Genomic DNA, 23,440 nt, shown 5'->3' on the forward strand with positions numbered 1-23,440 from the left:
GGACGTGACAGACATCAGAAGGTGAGTATGTAGTGTTTTTTTTACTTTTACAATGGTAACCAGGGTAAATATCGGGTTACTAAGCGCGGCCCTGCACTTAGTAACCTGATGTTTACCCTGGTTACCCGGGTGCTGCAGGGGGACTTCGGCATCGTTGAAGACCGTTTCAACGATGCCGAAGTCGTTCCCCTGATCGTTGGTCGCTGGAGAGAGCTGTCTGTGTGACAGCTCCCCAGCGACCTAAACAGCGACGCTGCAGCGATCGGCTCGTTGTCTATATCGTTGCAGCGTCGCTGAGTGTGACGGTACCTTTAAGTCGCAATGCTCCTCTGGGAAATATGCAAATTGTCTCTTCAGAGTGGAAGAGGACTAGAACTCTAGTGCCACCTATTGGAAGTAGCAATCCTAACAGTCAAAGGTGGCACTAGAGTTCTAGTCCTCTTCCTCTCCCTCTCTGAAGAGACAATTTGCATATTTCCCAGAGGAGCATTGTGGCTTTAAGTCTCCTCACCTCGACATGCTTCTCATGTCACTCTCCGCAAGGAGAAACGATACTTCTTGGATCCCGGTCAGACGCCTCTCAGTCAGCCAAACCAGATCTCCACTTTGCACTGACGAGGGGCAGTACCCCGAAACACAGTGTCTGCAAATTGAGATTCTGGTTTGACTATTATCCGAAGTCATGTGACAAGGCTTGTTAAAGGGTCGACATTGACTGTTAGGATTGCTACTTCCAATAGGTGGCACTAGAGTTCTAGTCCTCTTCCTCTTTGATGAGACAATTTGCAGACCTCTCCATTGAAACTTGAACATATATAAGTGGTGATAGCGGACACCTCTGTCTCCTATCATTAGTAATATAGATATATCTGATATCATATATAAGTGGTGATAGCGGACACCTGTCTCCTATCATTAGTAATATAGATATATCTGATGTCATATATAAGGGGTGATAGCTGACACCTCTGTCTCCTGTCATTAGTAATATAGATATATCTGTGTTTCCGGTGACCTTGGAGCCGCATGAAACTTTCTCTGGAGTAAGTGGAAACTATACTGACCGCAGATCCTGAACTAACACCGCAACTAGAAGTAGCCGTGGGGTGTGCCTAACAAACCCTAGACACCTCGACACAGCCGGAGGACTAAATACCCCTATAGATGGAAATAGGAATACTACCTTGCCTCAGAGCAGAACCCCAAAGGATAGGCAGCCCCCACGAATATTGACTGTGAGTAGGAGAAGAAAAGACACACGCAGACAGAAAACAAGATTTAGCAAAAGAGGCCACCCTAGTTAAATAGGAAAGGATAGGACAGAATACTAGGCGGTCAGTATTAAAACCCTTCAAAAAATATCAACAGCAGATAATACAAAAAATTCCACAATCTAACTAAAGACGTGGAATGAATATCTGCAACCCCAGAGAATCCAACAAGACTGAGAAAATACTGACACAATCTAAGCTGGACAAGAAAACACAAAAGAATAGCACTGAATCATGAAGCACACAGCATGTGCGCCACAGAAACAAAACCAGACACTTATCTTTGCTGATTTGGCAGAAAGGCAGGAGGAACCAGGCAGAGGTCCAACACCTCCCAACAACAATTGACAACTGGCAAGGACTAATGAATCCTGCACACCTAAATACCCCAGTCAGAACTGCAATCAGCAGAAACACCTGACCAGGACTGCAACTCAGGGACAACTGCATTACCACCTACCACCACCGGAGGGAACCCAAAAGCAGAATTCACAACATATCTGGTGTCCTATATAAGTGGTGATAGCGGACACCTCTGTCTTCTGTCATTAGTAATATAGATATATCTGGTGTCATATATAAGTGGTGATAGCGGACACCTCTGTCTCCTGTCATTAGTAATATAGATATATCTGGTGTCATATATAAGTGGTGTAGTATAGTGACCCCTGTGGCAGCTAGGGGGCGCTGTGTGTGCTCCTTGGGATATGCATTGAGGCATATCTGTTGTGATAATGGTAGTAAAACAGTGACTGGCAGTGTAGTGAATGACCGATATGTGTCGCAGAGGGAGTCTGTGTGGTAAGTCTGATGCAATGTTGTTGTGGGACCTGTAGTCCCTCAAGAGTGTGTATATCTATGGTGTAGTTGTAAGGCTACGTTCACATTTGCGGTCGGCGCCGCAGCGTCGCCGCATGCGTCATGCGCCCCTATATTTAACATGGGGGCGCATGGACATGCGTCGCACTTGCGTTTTGCGCCGCATGCGTCCCTGCAGCGCCCGCGTCCGGGCGCAGAGGACGCAGCAAGTTGCATTTTTGCTGCGTCCAAAATCAATGAAAAAAAGGACGCATGCGGCGCAAAACACAGCGTTGTGCATGCGTTTTGCTGCGTTTTTGTTTGCGTTGTGCGTTGCGGCGCCGACGCTGCGGCGCACAATGCAAATGTGAACGTAGCCTTAGGGAGACTTACTAGGCTAGTTGTGTGAGATGGGCGGGACAATCTAGCCACACATCCACACTCCCACTTGTGGGAGTGGTTAGTACTATATAATGTGACTGAGGTCTGGTCACGTGGGCTCTGAGTGTGGATCTGAATGGTCTGTGCTGGAAGGTCCTGGAGAGAGCCCCATGTGTTGGGAGTGGTGGCTCCCTGGAGAGCACATGGCGGGGGCTCTGGACCTCGCACAGACCAGGTTGTGGAACGGATGGAGATCTGTGTTGTACTGACCCGGGTCAGAGTGAGAATGTCTGAAGGATGCCTCTGAGGAAGAGAGGTATCCAAGAACCTGTGCGGCAATGGCAGGTAACGAATGGAGATCCGTGTTGTACTGACCGGGGTCAGAGTGTGAACGTCTGAAGGATGCCTCTGGTGTAGAGAGGTATCCGAGAACCTGTGCGGCACCAACAGGTAATGGATGGAGATCCGTGTGATATGCTAACCGGGGTTAGAAGAGAGAGACATTGTGTATGGGGCACCTCTGAGGCCAAGAAGTGTCCACGAACTGTGGAAGGTTGCCAATGGGTAACGGTCTGAAAACCGTGTGTAATGCTGACCGGGGTCAGAGACGAACTGTGGTGAAGTTGAATATGTCCAGATGGTGTTCAAACTGTTACTAAGTTCCTGAGGATGTGGTTTATGTTGTGAGAAATAAACCTAAAAGACTCTGTTTTGATAGAAATCCGTGCCTGAGTGTGTTAATCCCGTGCCAAGCGAGTGTCCCCCAAGACACGTAGTAGGCACTATGCTACAGTGGTGATAGCGGACACCTCTGTCTCCTACCATTAGTAATATAGGTATATCTGGTGTCATATATAAGTGGTGATAGCGGACACCTCTGTCTCCTATCTTTAGTTATATAGATATATCTGGTGTCCTATATAAGTGGTGATAGCGGACACCTCTGTCTCCTGTCATTAGTAATATAGATATATCTGATATCATATATAAGTGGTGATAGCGGACACCTCTGTCTCCTATCATTAGTAATATAGATATATCTGATATCATATATAAGTGGTGATAGCGGACACCTCTGTCTCCTATCATTAGTAATATAGATATATCTGATATCATATATAAGTGGTGATAGCGGACACCTCTGTCTCCTGTCATTAGTAATGTAGATATATCTGGTGTCATATATAAGGGGTGATATCGGACACCTCTGTCTTCTGTCATTAGTAATATAGATATATCTGGTGTCATATATAAGGGGTGATAGCGGACACCTCTGTCTCCTGTCATTAGTAATATAGATATATCTGGTGTCATATATATGGGTGATAGCGGACACCTCTGTCTCCTGTCATTAGTAATATAGATATATCTGATATCATATATAAGTGATGATAGCGGACACCTCTGTCTTCTGTCATTAGTAATATAGATATATCTGGTGTCATATATAAGTGGTGATAGCGGACACCTCTGTCTCCTGTCATTAGTATTATAGATATATCTGGTGTCATATATAAGTGGTGATAGCGGACACCTCTGTCTCCTATCATTAGTAATATAGATATATCTGGTGTCATATATAAGTGGTGATAGCGGACACCTCTGTCTCCTATCATTAGTAATATAGATATATCTGATGTCATATATAAGTGGTGATAGCGGACACCTCTGTCTCCTGTCATTAGTATTATAGATATATCTGGTGTCATATATAAGTGGTGATAGCGGACACCTCTGTCTCCTATCATTAGTAATATAGATATATCTGATATCATATATAAGTGATGATAGCGGACACCTCTGTCTCCTGTCATTAGTATTATAGATATATCTGGTGTCATATATAAGGGGTGATAGCGGACACCTCTGTCTCCTATCTTTAGTTATATAGATATATCTGGTGTCATATATAAGTGGTGATAGCGGACACCTCTGTCTCCTATCATTAGTAATATAGATATATCTGGTGTCATATATAAGGGGTGATAGCGGACACCTCTGTCTCCTGTCATTAGTAATATAGATATATCTGGTGTCATATATAAGTGGTGATAGCGGACACCTCTGTCTCCTATCATTAGTAATATAGATATATCTGGTGTCATATATAAGGGGTGATAGCGGACACCTCTGTCTCCTATCATTAGTAATATAGATATATCTGGTGTCATATATAAGGGGTGATAGCGGACACCTCTGTCTCCTGTCATTAGTAATATAGATATATCTGGTGTCATATATAAGGGGTGATAGCGGACACCTCTGTCTCCTATCTTTAGTTATATAGATATATCTGGTGTCATATATAAGGGGTGATAGCGGACACCTCTGTCTCCTATCTTTAGTTATATAGATATATCTGGTGTCATATATAAGTGGTGATAGCGGACACCTCTGTCTCCTGTCATTAGTAATATAGATATATCTGGTGTCATATACAGGTCCTTCTCAAAAAATTAGCATATAGTGTAAAATTTCATTATTTACCATAATGTAATGATTACAATTAAACTTTCATATATTATAGATTCATTATCCACCAACTGAAATTTGTCAGGTCTTTTATTGTTTTAATACTGATGATTTTGGCATACAACTCCTGATAACCCAAAAAACCTGTCTCAATAAATTAGCATATTTCACCCGTCCAATCAAATAAAAGTGTTTTTTAATAACAAACAAAAAAACCATCAAATAATAATGTTCAGTTATGCCCTCAATACTTGGTCGGGAATCCTTTGGCAGAAATGACTGCTTCAATGCGGCGTGGCATGGAGGCAATCAGCCTGTGACACTGCTGAGATGTTATGGAGGCCCAGGATGCTTCAATAGCGGCCTTCAGCTCATCCAGAGTGTTGGGTCTTGCGTCTCTCAACTTTCTCTTCACAATATCCCACAGATTCTCTATGGGGTTCAGGTCAGGAGAGTTGGCAGGCCAATTGAGCACAGTAATACCATGGTCAGTAAACCATTTACCAGTGGTTTTGGCACTGCGAGCAGGTGCCAGGTCGTGCTGAAAAATGAAATCTTCATCTCCATAAAGCATTTCAGCATTTCCCCAGGTCAAGCCACTTTTGAACCATAAACAGCGGCAGAAGCGCCTGACCTGGGCTACAGAGAAGCAGCACTGGACTGTTGCTAAGTGGTCCCAAGTACTTTTTTCTGATGAAAGCAAATTTTGCATGTCATTCGGAAATCAAGGTGCCAGAGTCTGGAGGAAGACTGGGGAGAAGGAAATGCCAAGATGCCTGAAGTCCAGTGTCAAGTACCCACAGTCAGTGATGGTGTGGGGTGCCATGTCAGCTGCTGGTGTTGGTCCACTGTGTTTCATCAAGGGCAGGGTCAATGCAGCTAGCTATCAGGAGATTTTGGAGCACTTCATGCTTCCATCGGCTGAAATGCTTTATGGTGATGAAGATTTCATTTTTCAGCACGACCTGGCACCTGCTCACAGTGCCAAAACCACTGGTAAATGGTTTACTGACCATGGTATTACTGTGCTCAATTGGCCTGCCAACTCTCCTGACCTGAACCCCATAGAGAATCTGTGGGATATTGTGAAGAGAAAGTTGAGAGACGCAAGACCCAACACTCTGGATGAGCTTAAGGCCGCTATTGAAGCATCCTGGGCCTCCATAACATCTCAGCAGTGTCACAGGCTGATTGTCTCCATGCCACGCCGCATTGAAGCAGTCATTTCTGCCAAAGGATTCCCGACCAAGTATTGAGGGCATAACTGAACATTATTATTTGATGGTTTTTTTGTTATTAAAAAACACTTTTATTTGATTGGACGGGTGAAATATGCTAATTTATTGAGACAGGTTTTTTGGGTTATCAGGAGTTGTATGCCAAAATCATCAGTATTAAAACAATAAAAGACCTGACAAATTTCAGTTGGTGGATAATGAATCTATAATATATGAAAGTTTAATTGTAATCATTACATTATGGTAAATAATGAAATTTTACACTATATGCTAATTTTTTGAGAAGGACCTGTATAAGGGGTGATAGCGGACACCTCTGTCTCCTGTCATTAGTAATATACACTCACCGGCCACTTTATTAGGTACACCTGTCCAACTTCTTGTTAACACTTAATTTCTAATCAGCCAATCACATGGCGGCAACTCAGTGCATTTAGGCATGTAGACATGGTCAAGACAATCTCCTGCAGTTCAAACCGAGCATCAGTATGGGGAAGAAAGGTGATTTGAGTGCCTTTGAACGTGGCATGGTTGTTGGTGCCAGAAGGGCTGGTCTGAGTATTTCAGAAACTGCTGATCTACTGGGATTTTCACGCACAACCATCTCTAGGGTTTACAGAGAATGGTCCGAAAAAGAAAAAAAATCCAGTGAGCGGCAGTTCTGTGGGCGGAAATGCCTTGTTGATGCCAGAGGTCAGAGGAGAATGGGCAGACTGGTTCGAGCTGATAGAAAGGCAACAGTGACTCAAATCGCCACCCGTTACAACCAAGGTAGGCCTAAGAGCATCTCTGAACGCACAGTGCGTCGAACTTTGAGGCAGATGGGCTACAGCAGCAGAAGACCACACCGGGTACCACTCCTTTCAGCTAAGAACAGGAAACTGAGGCTACAATTTGTACAAGCTCATCGAAATTGGACAGTAGAAGATTGGAAAAACGTTGCTTGGTCTGATGAGTCTCGATTTCTGCTGCGACATTCGGATGGTAGGGTCAGAATTTGGCGTAAACAACATGAAAGCATGGATCCATCCTGCCTTGTATGGAGCATCTTTGGGATGTGCAGCCGACAAATCTGCGGCAACTGTGTGATGCCATCATGTCAATATGGACCAAAATCTTCCAGCACCTTGTTGAATCTATGCCACGAAGAATTGAGGCAGTTCTGAAGGCAAAAGAGGGTCCAACCCGTTACTAGCATGGTGTACCTAATAAAGTGGCCGGTGAGTGTAGATATATCTGATGTCATATATAAGTGGTGATAGCGGACACCTCTGTCTTCTGTCATTAGTAATATAGATATATCTGGTGTCATATATAAGTGTTGATAGCGGACACCTCTGTCTCCTGTCATTAGTAATATAGATATATCTGGTATCATATATAAGTGGTGATAGCGGACACCTCTGTCTCCTGTCATTAGTAATATAGATATATCTGGTATGATATATAAGTTGTGATAGCGGACACCTCTGTCTCCTATCATTAGTAATATAAATATATCTGATATCTACTATATAATTGTCTAAGGGTCACTTCCGTCTGTCCTTCTGTCTGTCACGGATATTTATTGGTCGCGGCCTCTGTCTGTCATGGAAATCCAAGTCGCTGATTGGTCGCAGCAAAAAGGCCACGACCAATCAGCGACGGGCACAGTCCGGCGGCAAAATGGCCGCTTCTTCCTCACCGCAGTCAGTGCCCGCTCCATAATCCCCTCCAGTCAGCGCTCACACTGGGTTAATGGCAGCGGTAACGGACCGCGTTATGCCGTGGTGTTACGCACTCCGTTACCGCTGCTATTAACCCTGTGTGACCATCTTTTTACTATTGATGCTGCCTATGCGGCATCAATAGTAAAAAGATCTAATGTTAAAAATAATTTAAAAAAATAAAAAATCGTTATTTACTCACCGTCTGTCGGCCCCTCGGATCCAGAACCGGCTTTTCCCGCTCCTCGCGATGCTCCGGTGACCGCACCATGCATTGTGGTCTCGCGAGATGATGACGTAGCGGTCTCGTGAGACCGCTACGTCATCATCTCGTGAGACCGCAATGCACTCTTGGGACCGCAGCGTGCGAGGAGCGTCTGTAACCGCTTCGCCTGGAACCGGGGCCAACGGAAGGTGAGTATATAGCTATTTTTTATTTTAATTCTTTTTTTTTTAACAGGGATATGATGCCCACATTGCTATATACTGCGTGGGCTGTGCAATATACTACGTGGGCTGTGCAATATAATACGTGGGCTGTGCAATGTACTAGGCTGTGCAATGTACTACGTGGGCTGTGCAATGTACACTGTGTTCCAAATTATTATGCAAATTGGATTTGAGTGTCATAAAGATTTAATTGTTTTGTTTTTCAAATAAACTCGTGGATGGTATTGTGTCTCAGGGCTCAATGGATCACTGAAATCAATCTTAAACACATGAGATAATTGGCTTTCCAGGTGATTCTAATTAAAGGAAAACTACTTAAAAATGATGTTCCACATTATTAAGCAGGTCACAGTTTTCAAGTAACATGGGAAAGAAAAAGGATCTCTCTGCTGCTGAAAAGCATCAAATAGTGCAATGCCTTGGTGAAGGGATGAAAACATTAGAAATTTCCCGAAAACCTAAGCGTGATCATCATACTGTTAAGAGATTTGTGGCTGTATCTGAGCACAGATGTGTTTGTGCTGATAAAGGCATAATGAGGAAGATTTCTGCCAGGCAAGTTCATTGGATTAAGAGAGCAGCTGCCAAAATACCATTACAAAGCAGCAAACAGTTATTTGAAGCTGCTGGTGCCTCTGGAGTCCCTTGAATCTCAAGGTGTAGGATCCTTCAAAGGCTTGCTGTGGTGCATAAACCTACTATTCGGCCACCCCTAAACAGTGTTCACAAGCAGAAATGGTTGTATTGGGCCCACACATACATGAAGACTAATTTCCAAACAGTCTTGTTTACTGATAAGTGTTGAGCAACCCTAGATGGTCCAAATGGATGGAGTAGTGGATGGTTGGTGGATGGCCACCATGTCCCAACAAGGCTGCAACAACAGCAAGGGGGTGGAGGAGTCATGTGTTGGGCCGGAATCATGGAGAAACAGCTGGTAGGGCCCTATAAGGTTCCTGAGGTGTGAAAATGACCTCTGCAAAGTACATAGAGTTTCTGACTGACAACTTTCCTCCATGGTATAAAAAGCAGAAACATGCCTTCAGGAGCAAAATCATCTTCATGCATGACAAAGCACCATCTCATGCTGCAAAGAATCCCTCTGAGTCATTGGCTGCTATGGGCATAAAAGGAGATAAACTCATGGTGTGGCCACCATCTTCCCCTGACCACAACCCTATAGAGAACCTTTGGAGTATCATCAAGCAAAAGATCTATGAGGGTGGGAGGCAGTTCACATCAAAACAGCAGCTCTGGGAGGCTATTCTGACTTCATGCAAAGAAATACAAGCAGAAACTCTCCAAAACCTTACAAGTTCAATGGATGCAAGAATTGTGAAGGTGATATTAAAGAAGGGTTCCTATGTTAACATGTAACTTGGCCTGTTAGGATGTTTTGGAGTTAAATAGCTTTTTTGTTCAGTGAATGTGACCTCCTAATGCTGCAAATTCCACAAATGAGCATTTTCAGTTCTTTAAAACATATCAAATGTTTAGAAATTCTACTGTGCCTAATAATTTGGAACAGTGCATTTTAAGTTTTTATTCATTTTGGAGATTATGCTGTTATCATTGGGAGATTTCTTCAATAAAATTCGATGTATACTCTAACGGGTGATTACTTTTATTAGACTGACTGTGATTTGCACCAACCATTTAGGAAAATCAGAGAAAAATGTCATTTGCATAATAATTTAGAACATAGTGTACTGCGTGGACTGTGCAATATACTACGTGGGCTGTGCTATATACTGCGTGGGCTGTGCTATATACTATATATTTGCAAGTATGTCTAAGTAAGCACTGAGTTGAACCTTGTAGAACTGGTGTGCTCCAGGCAAGGATACCAATTCTTTAGTACAGGGAATAATTGCTTAAGCCATGCACTAATGCTCTAATAGAAATTCTTCTATCCCACCTCTCTGCCACCATTTTGTCACGTACCCGCTTCTCTGCTCGTGACTTGGGGTTGCTCCTGCAAGGGTTAATCTATCTCCTCTCCCTCTTTGTGACTGGATCCTGGCTATTTTACCAAGAAATCCATCATTTTTCTTTGAACACTATTCGTGTAATCTGTCTTTCTCAGAGTAAATATACAGTGTCATGCTGCAATTGGCATGTCTGTTCATAGGAGTCAGAAGTTGTGAAGTGTCTCAGCAAGGCCCCCTGGGGTGACTGGAGCCAGGACACTGCCTTTCTCAGGATAACATATGTTGTGACCTTTGTGAGAGCTGCAGTCTCAGGACAGATGTTAATTTACTGCTGGTCATACATCCATACATATAAAGTTAGGTCCATATATATTTATATATTTGGACAGAGACAACATTTTTCTAATTTTGGTTATAGACATTACCACAATGAATTTTAAACAAAACAATTCAGATGCAGTTGAAGTTCAGACTTTCAGCTTTCATTTGAGGATATCCACATTAAAATTGGATGAAGGGTTTAGGAGTTTCAGCTCCTTAACATGTGCCAGACTGTTTTTAAAGGGACCAAAAGTAATTGGACAGATTAAATAATTTTAAATAAAATGTTCATTTTTAGTACTTGGTTGAAAACCCTTTGTTGGCATGACTGCCTGAAGTCTTGAACTCATGGACATCACCAGATGCTGTGTTTCCTCCTTTTTGATGCTCTGCCAGGCCTTCACTGCGGTGGTTTTCAGTTGCTGTTTGTTTGTGGGCCTTTCTGTCTGAAGTTTAGCCTTTAACAAGTGAAATGCATGCTCAATTGGGTTGAGATCAGGTGACTGACTTGGCCATTCAAGAATATTCCACTTCTTTGCTTTAATAAACTCCTGATTTGGCTTTGTTTTGGGTCATTGTCCATCTGTAGTATGAAACGACGACCAATCAGTTTGGCTGCATTTGGCTGGATCTGAGCACACAGTATGGCTCAGAATACCTCAGAATTCATTCGGCTGCTTCTGTCCTGTGTCACATCATCAATAAACACTAGTGACCCAGTGCCACTGGCAGCCATGCATGCCCAAGCCATCACACTGACTCCGCCGTGTTTTACAGATGATGTGGTATGCTTTGGATCATGAGCTGTACCACGCCTTCGCCATACTTTTCTCTTTCCATCATTCTGGTAGAGGTTGATCTTGGTTTCATCTGTCCAAAGAATGTTCTTCCAGAACTGTGCTGGCTTTTTTAGATGTTTTTTAGCAAAGTCCAGTCTAGCCTTTTTATTCTTGATGCTTATGAGTGGCTTGCACCGTGCAGTGAACCCTCTGTATTTACTTTCATGCAGTCTTCTCTTTATGGTAGATTTGGATATTGATACGCCGACCTCCTGGAGAGTGTTGTTCACTTGGTTGGCTGTTGTGAAGGGGTTTCTCTTCACCATGGAGATTATTCTCCGATCATCCACCATTGTTGTCTTCTGTGGGCTCCCAGGTCTTTTTACATTGATGAGTTCACCTGTGCTTTCTTTCTTTCTCAGGATGCACCAAACTGTAGACTTTGCCACTCCTAATATTGTAGCAGTTTCTCGGATGGGTTTTTTCTGTTTTCGCAGCTTAAGGATGGCTTGTTTCACCTGCATGGAGAGCTCCTTTGACCGCATGTTTACTTCACAGCAAAACCTTCCAAATGCAAGCACCACACCTCAAATCAACTCCAGGCCTTTTATCTGCTTAATTAAGAATGACATAACGAAGGGATTGCCCACACCTGTCCATGAAATGGCCTTGGAGTAAATTGTCCAATTACTTTTGGTCCCTTTAAAAACAGGGTGGCCCATGTTAAGGAGGTGAAACTCCTAAACCCTTCATCCAATTTTAATGTGGATACCCTCAAATGAAAGCTGAAAGTCTGAACTTCAACTGCATCTGAATTGTTTTGTTTAAAATTAATTGTGGTAAAATTAGAAAGATGTTGTCTCTGTCCAAATATATATGGACCTAACTGTATGTGTGTGTGTGTGTATGTATGTATGTATGTGTATATATATATATATATATATACCGTATATATATATATATAATAATAGTTCACTACAGTATGTATATAGCTTTGAGCATACTTCTTTATCTCTGCTCCTGTGCAGGAATCCCCAATACTCTAGATAATTGTGGGAAAGTCCCGAACCCCCTGCAGAGTGATCGCGATCTGGATGGAGTGGGAGATGCCTGCGACAGCTGCCCGGAGACTAGTAATCCCACCCAGGTAATAATGCCGTGTATACCCACCTATGTGGTAATACCCACTGGTAGCTGTATACTACTGTGTCTCCCACTTTTTCTTGCAGTCGGATGCAGACAGTGATTTGGTGGGCGATATGTGTGACACCAATCAGGACAGGTGAGTCCTGTAGATTTGGGGGTCTCTTGAGATGCTGCCTCCTGTACTCACCGTTCACCCCATCTATCACCATCAGGGACGGTGATGGACACCAGGACACCAAGGACAACTGTCCCGACGTTCCCAACAGCTCCCAGCTGGACACCGACAACGATGGGGTCGGGGACGAATGTGACCAGGATGATGATAATGATGGAGTCCCCGACTACGTCCCCCCGGGACCTGACAACTGCCGACTCATCCACAACCCCAACCAGAAGGACAGTGACGGTGAGTGGAAGTCAGAGTGAGCGGGTGGGCGGGGCCAGCAGAGGTAATATGCTATATATACGCAGGGGACAGCATTGGAGACGTCTGCGAGATTGACTTTGACAACGACTCTGTGGCGGACTCGTATGACGTGTGCCCTGAGAGTGCAGAGGTGACCCTCACCGACTTCAGGGCTTACCAGACCGTCATTTTGGACCCCGAGGGAGATGCACAGATAGACCCCAACTGGGTGGTGCTGAACCAGGTAATCTCTGCGACTGTCAGTTCTGTGACCACTGGGTGTCAGCCATTACTCTCTGGTGTCAACCTCTCCTTCATGTCTTCTTCACAGGGCATGGAGATTGTGCAGACCATGAACAGCGATCCGGGCCTGGCAGTGGGTAAGTGACACGACACAGGACCACTGATGGGTTACAGCCACCACCAGGACTCACCTCCCCTCCCCCGCAGGGTACACTGCCTTCAATGGTGTGGACTTTGAGGGGACGTTCCACGTGAACACGGTGACGGATGATGACTATGCCGGCTTCATCTTCAGCTACCAGGACAGTGCCAGCTTCTATGTGGTCATGTGGAAGCAGACGGAGCAGTCATACTGGCAGGCAACACCCTTCAGAGCCGTGGCCGAGCCAGGCCTGCAGCTGAAGGTGAGCAGTCTGGGGAACTACAAGTCCCAGCAGTGCTTTATGGTGGAGAGACCTACAACCATCATCCACTGTTTGCAGTATATGTGACATCCTGCCATGCAGTGCCCCTTCATAACGTGCGTGATCCCTGAAAGTGGACACAACTCCCCCAATAATGGCCACGACTACCTCGATAGTGGGCACAACCCCCCCACTCCTCTTATATTGTGCACAACTCACTGATAGTGGAGATGACCCCCTCCCCCCTGTAACGGGGGCCAGGGTGGTAGCCGTACCGAGGGATTGCTGCTACTTCCTCATCACACCCCGACGCTCCACTACAGAAATATCATATCCATTTTGTGGTGTGCTGTGTGTGTCACGTAGTTCACCCATCTGTAAGTCAGAATCCTTCACAGAATACAGGGCTCCAATCCGTCGCAGACACACACAAATGTTATCAAAGTCCAGATTAATTTTCAATAAAACTTTACTCAATTCGTGCATCTTCATAACAGACTTAATCCAACAATCTTCAAAAGACATAAGAACTTCTCCTCCTGCACTTTCCCTGGTCTTTTCCTTCAGCTTATCTTCTAGCACTGTGGTTTCCAGACCCGCAGTCCCCTGGGAATTCCAGCTTTCTGATACTAGGTGCTCCCCGTCCACTTTCCCCATCAAATTAGGTTGCCTCTGCAATTCCTGTTCGGACCTTAAGTCCCGGACATCACGGGAGGTAACCCACAGACAAGCCACCGACCCTTCCAGACTGCCTCGCTTTTCACGTGCTTCAAGATCTAACATTTCCAGACCTGCTTCCCTCAGTGCTTCTTCTGTCTCTTTTAACTGTAACTCACCACACAACTACCACCACTCCTTCTAGAACAATTCTCCTCACACTGCTCTGGCTCCTCCCACTACCTGAAAATTACCTCAGAAAGGCACTCTCCCTGCCACTACACTGACTCCGCCCCCTTTCTCACCTGTCACTACTCTGACTGAAACTAGTTCTCAACACAATCTAATCTCCTACTCTACAGTGCCCCCTTAACACTAACCCACAACTACACTGCCATAACCCTTACCAATGCTGACCTACTACTGCCACTGACTGTCCCTATTCATGTCCCTAACACACAGATATCAGAACATTGTCAGCCATGATCATATTAACCCCTTCCCGACCTTTGACGCCACGTAGGCGTCATGAAAGTCGGTGCCAATCCGACCTGTGACGCCTATGTGGCGTCATGGAGGGATCGCGTCCCTGCAGATCGGGTGAAAGGGTTAACTCCAATTTCACCCTATCTGCAGGGACAGGGGGAGTGGTATTTCAGCCCAGGGGGGGTGGCTTCACCCTCCCCGTGGCTACGATCGCTCTGATTGGCTGTTTTACTTTCAACAGCCAACCTATGAAAATGGTGAAATATTACAATCCAGCCATGGCCGATGCTGCAATATCATCGGCCATGGCTGGAAACCCTGATCTGCCCCCCCAACCAACCGCCACCGATCTGCTCCCCAGTCCTCCTTTCTGCCCCGTACTGTGGTCCTCTCCCCTCTGTCCTCCTGTCCGCTCCCCCGTCCTCCTGTCCGCTCCCCCCGTGCTCCGATCTCCCCCCCCCCCGTGCTCCGATCTCCCCCCCCCCCGTGCTCCGATCTCCCCCCTCATACTTACCGAGCCTCGCGGTGTCCGTCCGTCTTCTTCATGGGTGCCGCCATCTTCCAAAATGGCGGGCGCATGCGCAGTGCGCCCGCCGAATCGGCCGGCAGATTCGTTCCAGGTACATTTTGATCACTGTGATAAAACCTATCACAGTGATCAAAATAAAAAAATAGTAAATAAACCCCCCCTTTATCACCCCCATAGGTAGGGACAATAATAACATAAAGAAAATATTTTTTTTTTCTCCCCCCACTAGGGTTGGGGTTAGGGTTAGGGCTAGGGTTAGTGTTAGGGCTAGGGCTAGAATTAGGGTTAGAACTAGAGTTAGGGTTAGGGTTAGATTAGGCTATGTGCACACATGGTGCGGATTTGGCTGCGGATACGCAGCCGATTGGCCGCTGCGGATTCGTAGCAGTTTTCCATCAGGTTTACAGTACCGTGTAAACCTACTGAAAACCAAATCCGCTGTGCCCATGGTGCGGAAAATACCGCGCAGTAACGCTGTGCTGTATTTTCCGCAGCATGTCAATTCTTTGTGCGGATTCTGTTTTACACCTGTTCCTCAATAGGAATCCGCAGGTGAAATCCGCACAAAAAAACACTGTAAATCTGCAGGTAAAACGCAGTGCCTTTTACCTGTGGATTTTTCAAAAATGGTGCGGAAAAATCTCACACGAATCCGCAATGTGGGCACATAGCCTTAGGGTTAGGGTTGGAATTGGAGTTAGGGTTGGAATTAGGGCTAGGGTTGGAAATAGAGTTAAGATTAGGCTTGTGGTTAGGGTTATGGTTAGGGTTAGGGGTGTGTTGGGGTTAGGGTTGTGGTTAGGGTTGGGATTAGGGTTGGGATTAGGGTTAGGGGTGTGTTGGGTTAGGGTTGTGGTTAGGAGTGTGTTGGGGTTAGGGTTATATCTAGAGTTGGGATTAGGGTTTGGGGTGTGTTGGGGTTAGTGTTGGAGTTAGAATTGAGGGGTTTCCACTGTTTAGGCACATCAGGGGGTCTCCAAACGCAACATGGAGCCACCATTGATTCCAGCCAATCTTGCGTTCAAAAAGTCAAATGGTGCTCCCTCCCTTCCTAGCCCCGACGTGCGCCCAAACAGTGGTTTACCCCCACATATGGGGTACCAGCATACTCAGGACAAACTGGGCAACAATTATCGTGGTCCAATTTCTCATGTTACCCTTGCGAAAATAAAAAATTGCTTGGTAAAACATAATTTTAGAGGAATTAAAAATTATTTTTTATTTTCACGGCTCTGCGTTATAAACTTCTGTGAAGCACCTGGGGGTTCAAAGTGCTCACTATGCATGTAGATAAGTTCCGTGGGAGGCTCTAGTTTCCAAAATGGGGTCACTTGTGGGGGAGCTCCAATGTTTAGGCACACAGGGGCTCTCCAAACGCGACATGGTGCCCGCTAAAGATTGGAACCAATTTTTCATTAAATAGTCAAATGGCGCTCCTTCCCTTCCGAGCCCTGTTGTGCGCCCATACAGTGGTTCCCCTCCACATATGGGGTATCGGCGTACTCAGGACAAATTGTACAATAACTTTTGGGGTCCAGTTTCTCTTTTTACCCTTGGGAAAATAAAAAAAATGTTGCTAAAAGATCATTTTTGTGACTAAAAAGTTAAATGTTCATTTTTTCCTTCCATGTTGCTTCTGCTGCTGTGAAGCACCTGAAGGGTTAATAAACTTCTTGAATGTGGTTTTGAGCACCTTGAGGGGTGCAGTTTTTAGAATGGTGTCACTTTTGGGTAGTTTCAGCCATACAGACCCCTCAAACTGACTTCAAATGTGAGGTAGTCCCTAAAAAAAATGGTTTTGTAAATTTCGTTGTAAAAATGAGAAATCGCTGGTCAAATTTTAACCCTTATAACTTCCTAGCAAAAAAAAATTTTGCTTCCAAAATTGTGCTGATCTAAAGTAGACATGTTGGTAATGTTATTTGTTAACTATTTTGTGTCACATACAGTTAGGTCCATATATATTTGGACAGAGACAACATTTTTCTAATTTTGGTTATAGACATTACCACAATGAATTTTAAACAAAGCAATTCAGATGCAGTTGAAGTTCAGACTTTCAGCTTTCATTTGAGGGTATCCACATTAAAATTGGATGAAGGGTTTAGGAGTTTCAGCTCCTTAACATGTGCCACCCTGTTTTTAAAGGGACCAAAAGTAATTGGACAGATTCAATAATTTTAAATAAAATGTTCATTTTTAGTACTTGGTTGAAAACCATTTCTTGGCAATGACTGCCTGAAGTCTTGAACGCATGGACATCACCAGACGCTGTGTTTCGTCCTTTTTGATGCCCTGCCAGGTCTTCACTGTTGTGGTTTTCAGTTGCTGTTTGTTTGTGGGCCTTTCTGTCTGAAGTTTAGTCTTTAACAAGTGAAATGCATGCTCAATTGGGTTGAGATCAGGTGACTGACTTGGCGATTCAAGAATATCCCACTTCTTTGCTTTAATAAACTCCTGGGTTGCTTTGGCTTTATGTTTTGGGTCATTGTCCATCTGTAGTATGAAACGACGACCAATCAGTTTTGCTGCATTTGGCTGGATCTTAGCACACAGTATGGCTCTGAATACCTCAGAATTCATTCGGCTGCTTCTGTCCTGTGTCACATCATCAATAAACACTAGTGACCCCGTGTCACTGGCAGCCATGCATGCCCAAGCCATCACACTGCCTCCGCTGTGTTTTACAGATGATGTGGTATGCTTTGGATCATGAGCTGTACCACGCCTTCGCCATACTTTTCTCTTTCCATCATTCTGGTAGAGGTTGATCTTGGTTTCATCTGTCCAAAGAATGTTCTTCCAGAACTGTGCTGGCTTTTTTAGATATTTTTTAGCAAAGTCCAGTCTAGCCTTTTTATTCTTGATGCTTATGAGTGGCTTGCACCGTGCAATGAACCCTCTGTATTTACTTTCATGCAGTCTTCTCTTTATGGTAGATTTGGATATTGATACGCCGACCTCCTGGAGAGTGTTGTTCACTTGGTTGGCAGTTGTGAAGGGGTTTCTCTTCACCATGGAGATTATTCTGCGATCATCCACCACTGTTGTCTTCCGTGGGCATCCAGGTCTTTTTGCATTGATGAGTTCACCAGTGCTTTTTCTTTCTCAGGATGTACCAAACTGTAGATTTTGCCACTCCTAATATTTTAGCAATTTCTCGGATGGGTTTTTTCTGTTTTCGCAGCTTAAGGATGGCTTGTTTCACCTGCATGGAGAGCTCCTTTGACCGCATGTTTACTTCACAGCAAAACCTTCCAAATGCAAGCACCACACCTCAAATCAACTCCAGGCCTTTTATCTGCTTAATTGAGAATGACATAATGAAGGGATTGCCCACACCTGTCCATGAAATAGCTTTGGAGTCAATTGTCCAATTACTTTTGGTCCTTTTAATAACTGGGTGGCACATGTTAAAGAGCTGAAACTCCTAAAGCCTTCATCCAAATTTAAATGTGGATACCCTCAAATGAAAGCTAAAAGTCTGAACTTCAACTGCAACTGAATTGTTTTGTTTAAAATTGATTGTGGTAATGTCTATAACCAAAATTAGAAAAATGTTGTCTCTGTCCAAATATATATGGACCTAACTGTAACTCTCGTTTAACAGAATAAAAATGAAAAATTTGAAAATTGCGAAATTTTCAAATTTTTTGCCAAATTTCCATTTTTTTCACAAATAATTTTTGCGTTTATCGACCTAAATTTACCACTAACATGAAGCCCAATATGTCACGAAAAAACATTCTCAGAACCGCTAGGATCCGTTGAAGCGTTCCTGAGTTATTACCTCATAAAGGGACACTGGTCAGAATTGCAAAAAACAGCCAGGTCATTAAGGTCAAAATAGGCTGGGTCATGAAGGGGTTAAACAGTGTCAACTATCATAAACTACACAGGGCACAGCAAACACAAAATATACCCAGTTTCATTAGGTAGGCATGCACAGGAATGCAGGGCTCAAGCCAGCCGCCTGCACACCTGTTATGGACTGGTGGTTTAGGAGCAACATGGGACGAGCTCTGGAGGAGGTGGTACCTGTACTGACCGCAGTTCCTGAGCTTAACACAACACTAGAAGTAGCCGTGGGATGTTCCTGTCACTCCCTAGACACCTCGTCACAGCCGGAGGACTAACCACCCCTAAAGATAGAAACAGGAAAGCTATCTTGCCTCAGAGAAAAATTCCCAAAGGATAGACAGCCCCCCACAAATATTGAAAGAATGCCAACAGGCTCAAGGACTCCAGGAGAATCAGGCAAAAAACTCCTAGAGAGGGCATCAGCCTTAACATTCTTAGATCTGGAAGATACGAGACCACAAAATCAAAACGGGAGAAAAACAGGGACCATCGAGCCTGTCTAGGGTTCAGCCGCTTGGCCGACTCGAGGTAAATCAGATTCTTATGATCGGTCAAGACCACAACGCGGTGCTTGGCTCCCTCAAGCCAATGTCGCCACTCCTCAAATGCCCACTTCATAGCCAACAACTCCCGATTGCCGACGTCATAATTGCGCTCCGCAGGCGAAAACTTTCTGGAAAAAAAGGCACACGGTTTCATCAAAGAACCATCAGAATTCCTCTGAGACAAAACGGCCCCTGCCCCAATCTCAGAAGCGTCAACCTCAACCTGAAAACGAAGAGAAACATCCGGCTGACGCAACACAGGGTCAGAAGTGAATCGGCGTTTAAGCTCCTGAAAGGCCTCAACAGCCGTAGAGGACCAATTCGTCACATCAGCGCCTTTCTGCTCTAGTCAAAATCCTATCACATTGCATAGGCTCAGGACTCTGCTCAGAGGATACCGCCATATGGTGCACAACTTTGCGCTCGCGCAGGCGCCGATCAATCTGAATGGCTAGAGACATAGATTCGCTCAAATCAGCAGGCGTGGGGAACCCCACCATAACATCTTTAAGGGCTTCAGAAAGACCCTTTCTGAAAATTGCAGATAAAAGGCCTCCTCATTCCATTTAGTGAGCACAGACCATTTTCTAAATTTCTGGCAGTATAATTCTGCCGTTTCCTGACCCTGACATAGGGCCAACAAGGTTTTTTCTCCATGATCCACAGAATTAGGTTCGTCATACAATAATCTGAGCGCTTGAAAAAATGCGTCTACATTAAGCAATGCCGGATCCCCTGATTCAAGGGAGAATGCCCAGTCCTGAGGGTCACCACGCAGCAGCGAGATGACAATTTTAACCTGCTGAATGGGATCACCAGAGGAACGGGGGTTTCAAAGCAAAAAAACAATTTGCAGTTATTTTTAAAGTTCAAAAAGTTAGATCTGTCCCCAAAAAACAAATCAGGAGTAGGAATTCTAGGCTCTAAAGCCGGAGTCTGGACAACATAATCTTGGATACTCTGTACTTGCAGCAAGTTGATCCACACGAGAAAACAAACCCTGAACATCCATGCCAGCGCCAAAATCCTGAACCACCCAGAGATTAAGAGGAAAAAAAAGACAAAACAGACTGCAGAAAAAAAAATGACTCAGAACTTTTTTTTCCTTCTTTTGAGATGCATTTAATTCATTTTTGGCCAGTTGTACTGTTATGGACTGGTGGTTTAGGAGCAACATGGGACGAGCTCTGGAGGAGGTGGTACCTGTACTGACCGCAGTTCCTGAGCTTAACACAACACTAGAAGTAGCCGTGGGATGTTCCTGTCACTCCCTAGACACCTCGTCACAGCCGGAGGACTAACCACCTCTAAAGATAGAAACAGGAAAGCTATCTTGCCTCAGAGAAAAATTCCCAAAGGATAGACAGCCCCCCACAAATATTGACTGTGAGTGGAGAGGGAAATGACATATGCAGAATGAAACCAGGATGAAGCAAAGGAGGCCACTCTAGCTAGACAGATAGAATAGGACAGAATACTGTGCGGTCAGTATTAAAAAACTAGAAAACTCCACCACAGAGTTTACAAAAATCTCCACACCTGACTAAAGGTGTGGAGGGCAAATCTGCATACCCAGAGCTTCCAGCTTAACTGAAATAATCCATACTGACAAGCTGGACTAGAAAAAACATAGAAAGTGCAGAACGATAAGGTCCACAAAATGTGGACAGCAAAAGAACCAAGCAAGGACTTATCTTTGCTGAACTGGTCAGAACATCAGGGAAATCCAAGCAGAGATGTGAATCCAACCAGGAACCATTGATCACTGGCACTGGCTGAAGGATAGAGCCAGGCTTAAATAGCCGAGCCAGAATAGACGATCAGTGGAAGCAGCTGCTGACTGCTAAATCCAAGGAGCAGCCGTTCCACTTAAAACCACCGGAGGGAGCCCAAGAGCGGAATTCACAACACACACCCCCTTACACCCTGATAGTGGATACGGCTCCACTGATATTGTGCACGACCCCCCCTCAATAGTGGACACGACTCTGCCACTCCAACAGTGGACTTGACCCCACTGATATTGTGCACAACCCTCCCAGTAGTGGACACGACTCCGTCCCCCCAGCAGTGGACACGACCACCCTTATATTGTGCACAACCCCCCAGTAGTGGACACAACTCCGCCCCCCCACAGTAGTGGACACGGCCCCATTGATACATGCATGACCCCCCAATTGTGGAAACGATCCCCCTGATATTGTGCACAACCCCCTCGATACTGGACCCCCCCCGGTATTGTGCACGACCTCCCCAATAGAGGACACGACTCCTCTGATATTGTGCTCTACCTCCCTGGTAGTGTGCATGACCCCTATAATAATGTACACAACCCCTTCGATATTGGCCTCAACTACCCCAATAGTGTGCACGACTCCAATAATGGACGTGAACCTCCCCCTGATAGTGTGCCCGACGATCAGTAATGGACACAACCCTCCTTCCAATAGTGGACACGACCTCCCTAATAGTGTGCATGACCCCACCCTGATAGTGGATACGACCCCCCACTATAGTGGATACAGCTCCTCTGTTACTGTGCACAGCTCTTCGATTTTGTGTACGACCCCCAATAATGTACACAACCCTCCCCCCGATACTGTGTACGATTCACAATAATGGGCTCGATACCCCCCCAATAGTGTGCTCGACATCCAATATTGAATACGACTCCCTTGAAATTGTGCTCGACCAGCGATAATGGGCACAACCCCCCCCAATAGTGTGCACGACCCTCAATAATGGACACAATCCTTCCCCGCTGATAGTGGACTGGACTCCCCCGATGTTGTGCACGATGCACAATAATGGACACGACTCCCTCGATAGTGTGCACAACCCACAATAATGGGCACGATTGTCACGACTCTGTTGTCAGATGAACCGGGACTAGGGGCTCCTTCCCTGTCCCTAACGCTAGGGGTTGCCCTAGCTTGACCTGTTCCCCGGATTACTTCAGATGGTGAAGATGCCACATACCTTGCCTTAACTCCTGAATCTGCCCTCCATCTGTACCTTTCCTCCACCCAGGTAAGAGGGGAGTAGTTGTTCACCATGGTACACCAACCAGACAAAAGGTAACATGAACAGGGGAAATGGAAAATACCACTCATACAAATAACTTCCAAATTGGGGGAACTCCAAATAAACCCTCACTAGAAGACCATAAAATGTAACTTTTATTTCTATTAATTAAAATAAAGAATATACAAAGGGTATAAAACATTTTGTCTCTAATGTGTCTCAGAAGTCTGCAGTTATTTTCTGCAGTATTCCTGCTAATTTACTGTATATTTAGAAAGTGTAAGGCACCCAGTATACTAATACATATTGGCGGAATAGGACAACAAATTTTAGCACCAGCGTCCCACGCTGTCCCTACTATACACTTTAATAAGAAGGTGAAGTTCTTCTATTCAGCTCAGGAGTAGGAGCAATCTTCTGGCTCCTCTCTGTTGCAGTAACCCCCTGACAACGACCCTCCACCCCAATAGTGGACACGACTCCCCTGATATTGTGCACAACTTCCCGACAATGTGCACGACCCCCAATAATGGACATGACCCTCAATAACATACATGACTCCTCCAATAATATACTCTTCCCCTCCAATAATATACACAACCCCTCCAATAATGTACACAATCCGTCCAATAATATGCACGACCCCTCCAATAATATACGCAATCCCTCCAATAATATACATGACTAGTGATGAGCGAACGTGCTCGTCACTACTCGGTACTCGCCCGAGTATCACAATGCTCGGTGTACTCGGCGAGCACTAAGTATTTCCGGGATTATTCGGTGGGAGCT

The 23,440-nt window shown here is 44.9% G+C and overlaps 1 protein-coding gene across 2 annotated transcripts in view; it reads left to right on the plus strand.

The window, feature by feature from the left end:
- THBS3 (thrombospondin 3) overlaps positions 1 to 23,440 on the plus strand; it is a 151,927-nt gene that overhangs the window by 89,272 nt on the left and 39,215 nt on the right. For both annotated transcript variants that reach the window (XM_077255905.1, XM_077255898.1), the window contains 6 exons: positions 12,376 to 12,494; positions 12,577 to 12,629; positions 12,706 to 12,899; positions 12,965 to 13,143; positions 13,231 to 13,279; positions 13,350 to 13,546. In XM_077255905.1, the coding sequence (XP_077112020.1) occupies positions 12,376 to 12,494; positions 12,577 to 12,629; positions 12,706 to 12,899; positions 12,965 to 13,143; positions 13,231 to 13,279; positions 13,350 to 13,546 (791 nt within the window). The remainder of the gene's footprint in view (positions 1 to 12,375; positions 12,495 to 12,576; positions 12,630 to 12,705; positions 12,900 to 12,964; positions 13,144 to 13,230; positions 13,280 to 13,349; positions 13,547 to 23,440) is intronic.

Source organism: Ranitomeya variabilis, chromosome 1 (assembly GCF_051348905.1).
Source record: "Ranitomeya variabilis isolate aRanVar5 chromosome 1, aRanVar5.hap1, whole genome shotgun sequence".
NCBI classification, from domain to species: Eukaryota; Metazoa; Chordata; class Amphibia; order Anura; family Dendrobatidae; genus Ranitomeya; species Ranitomeya variabilis.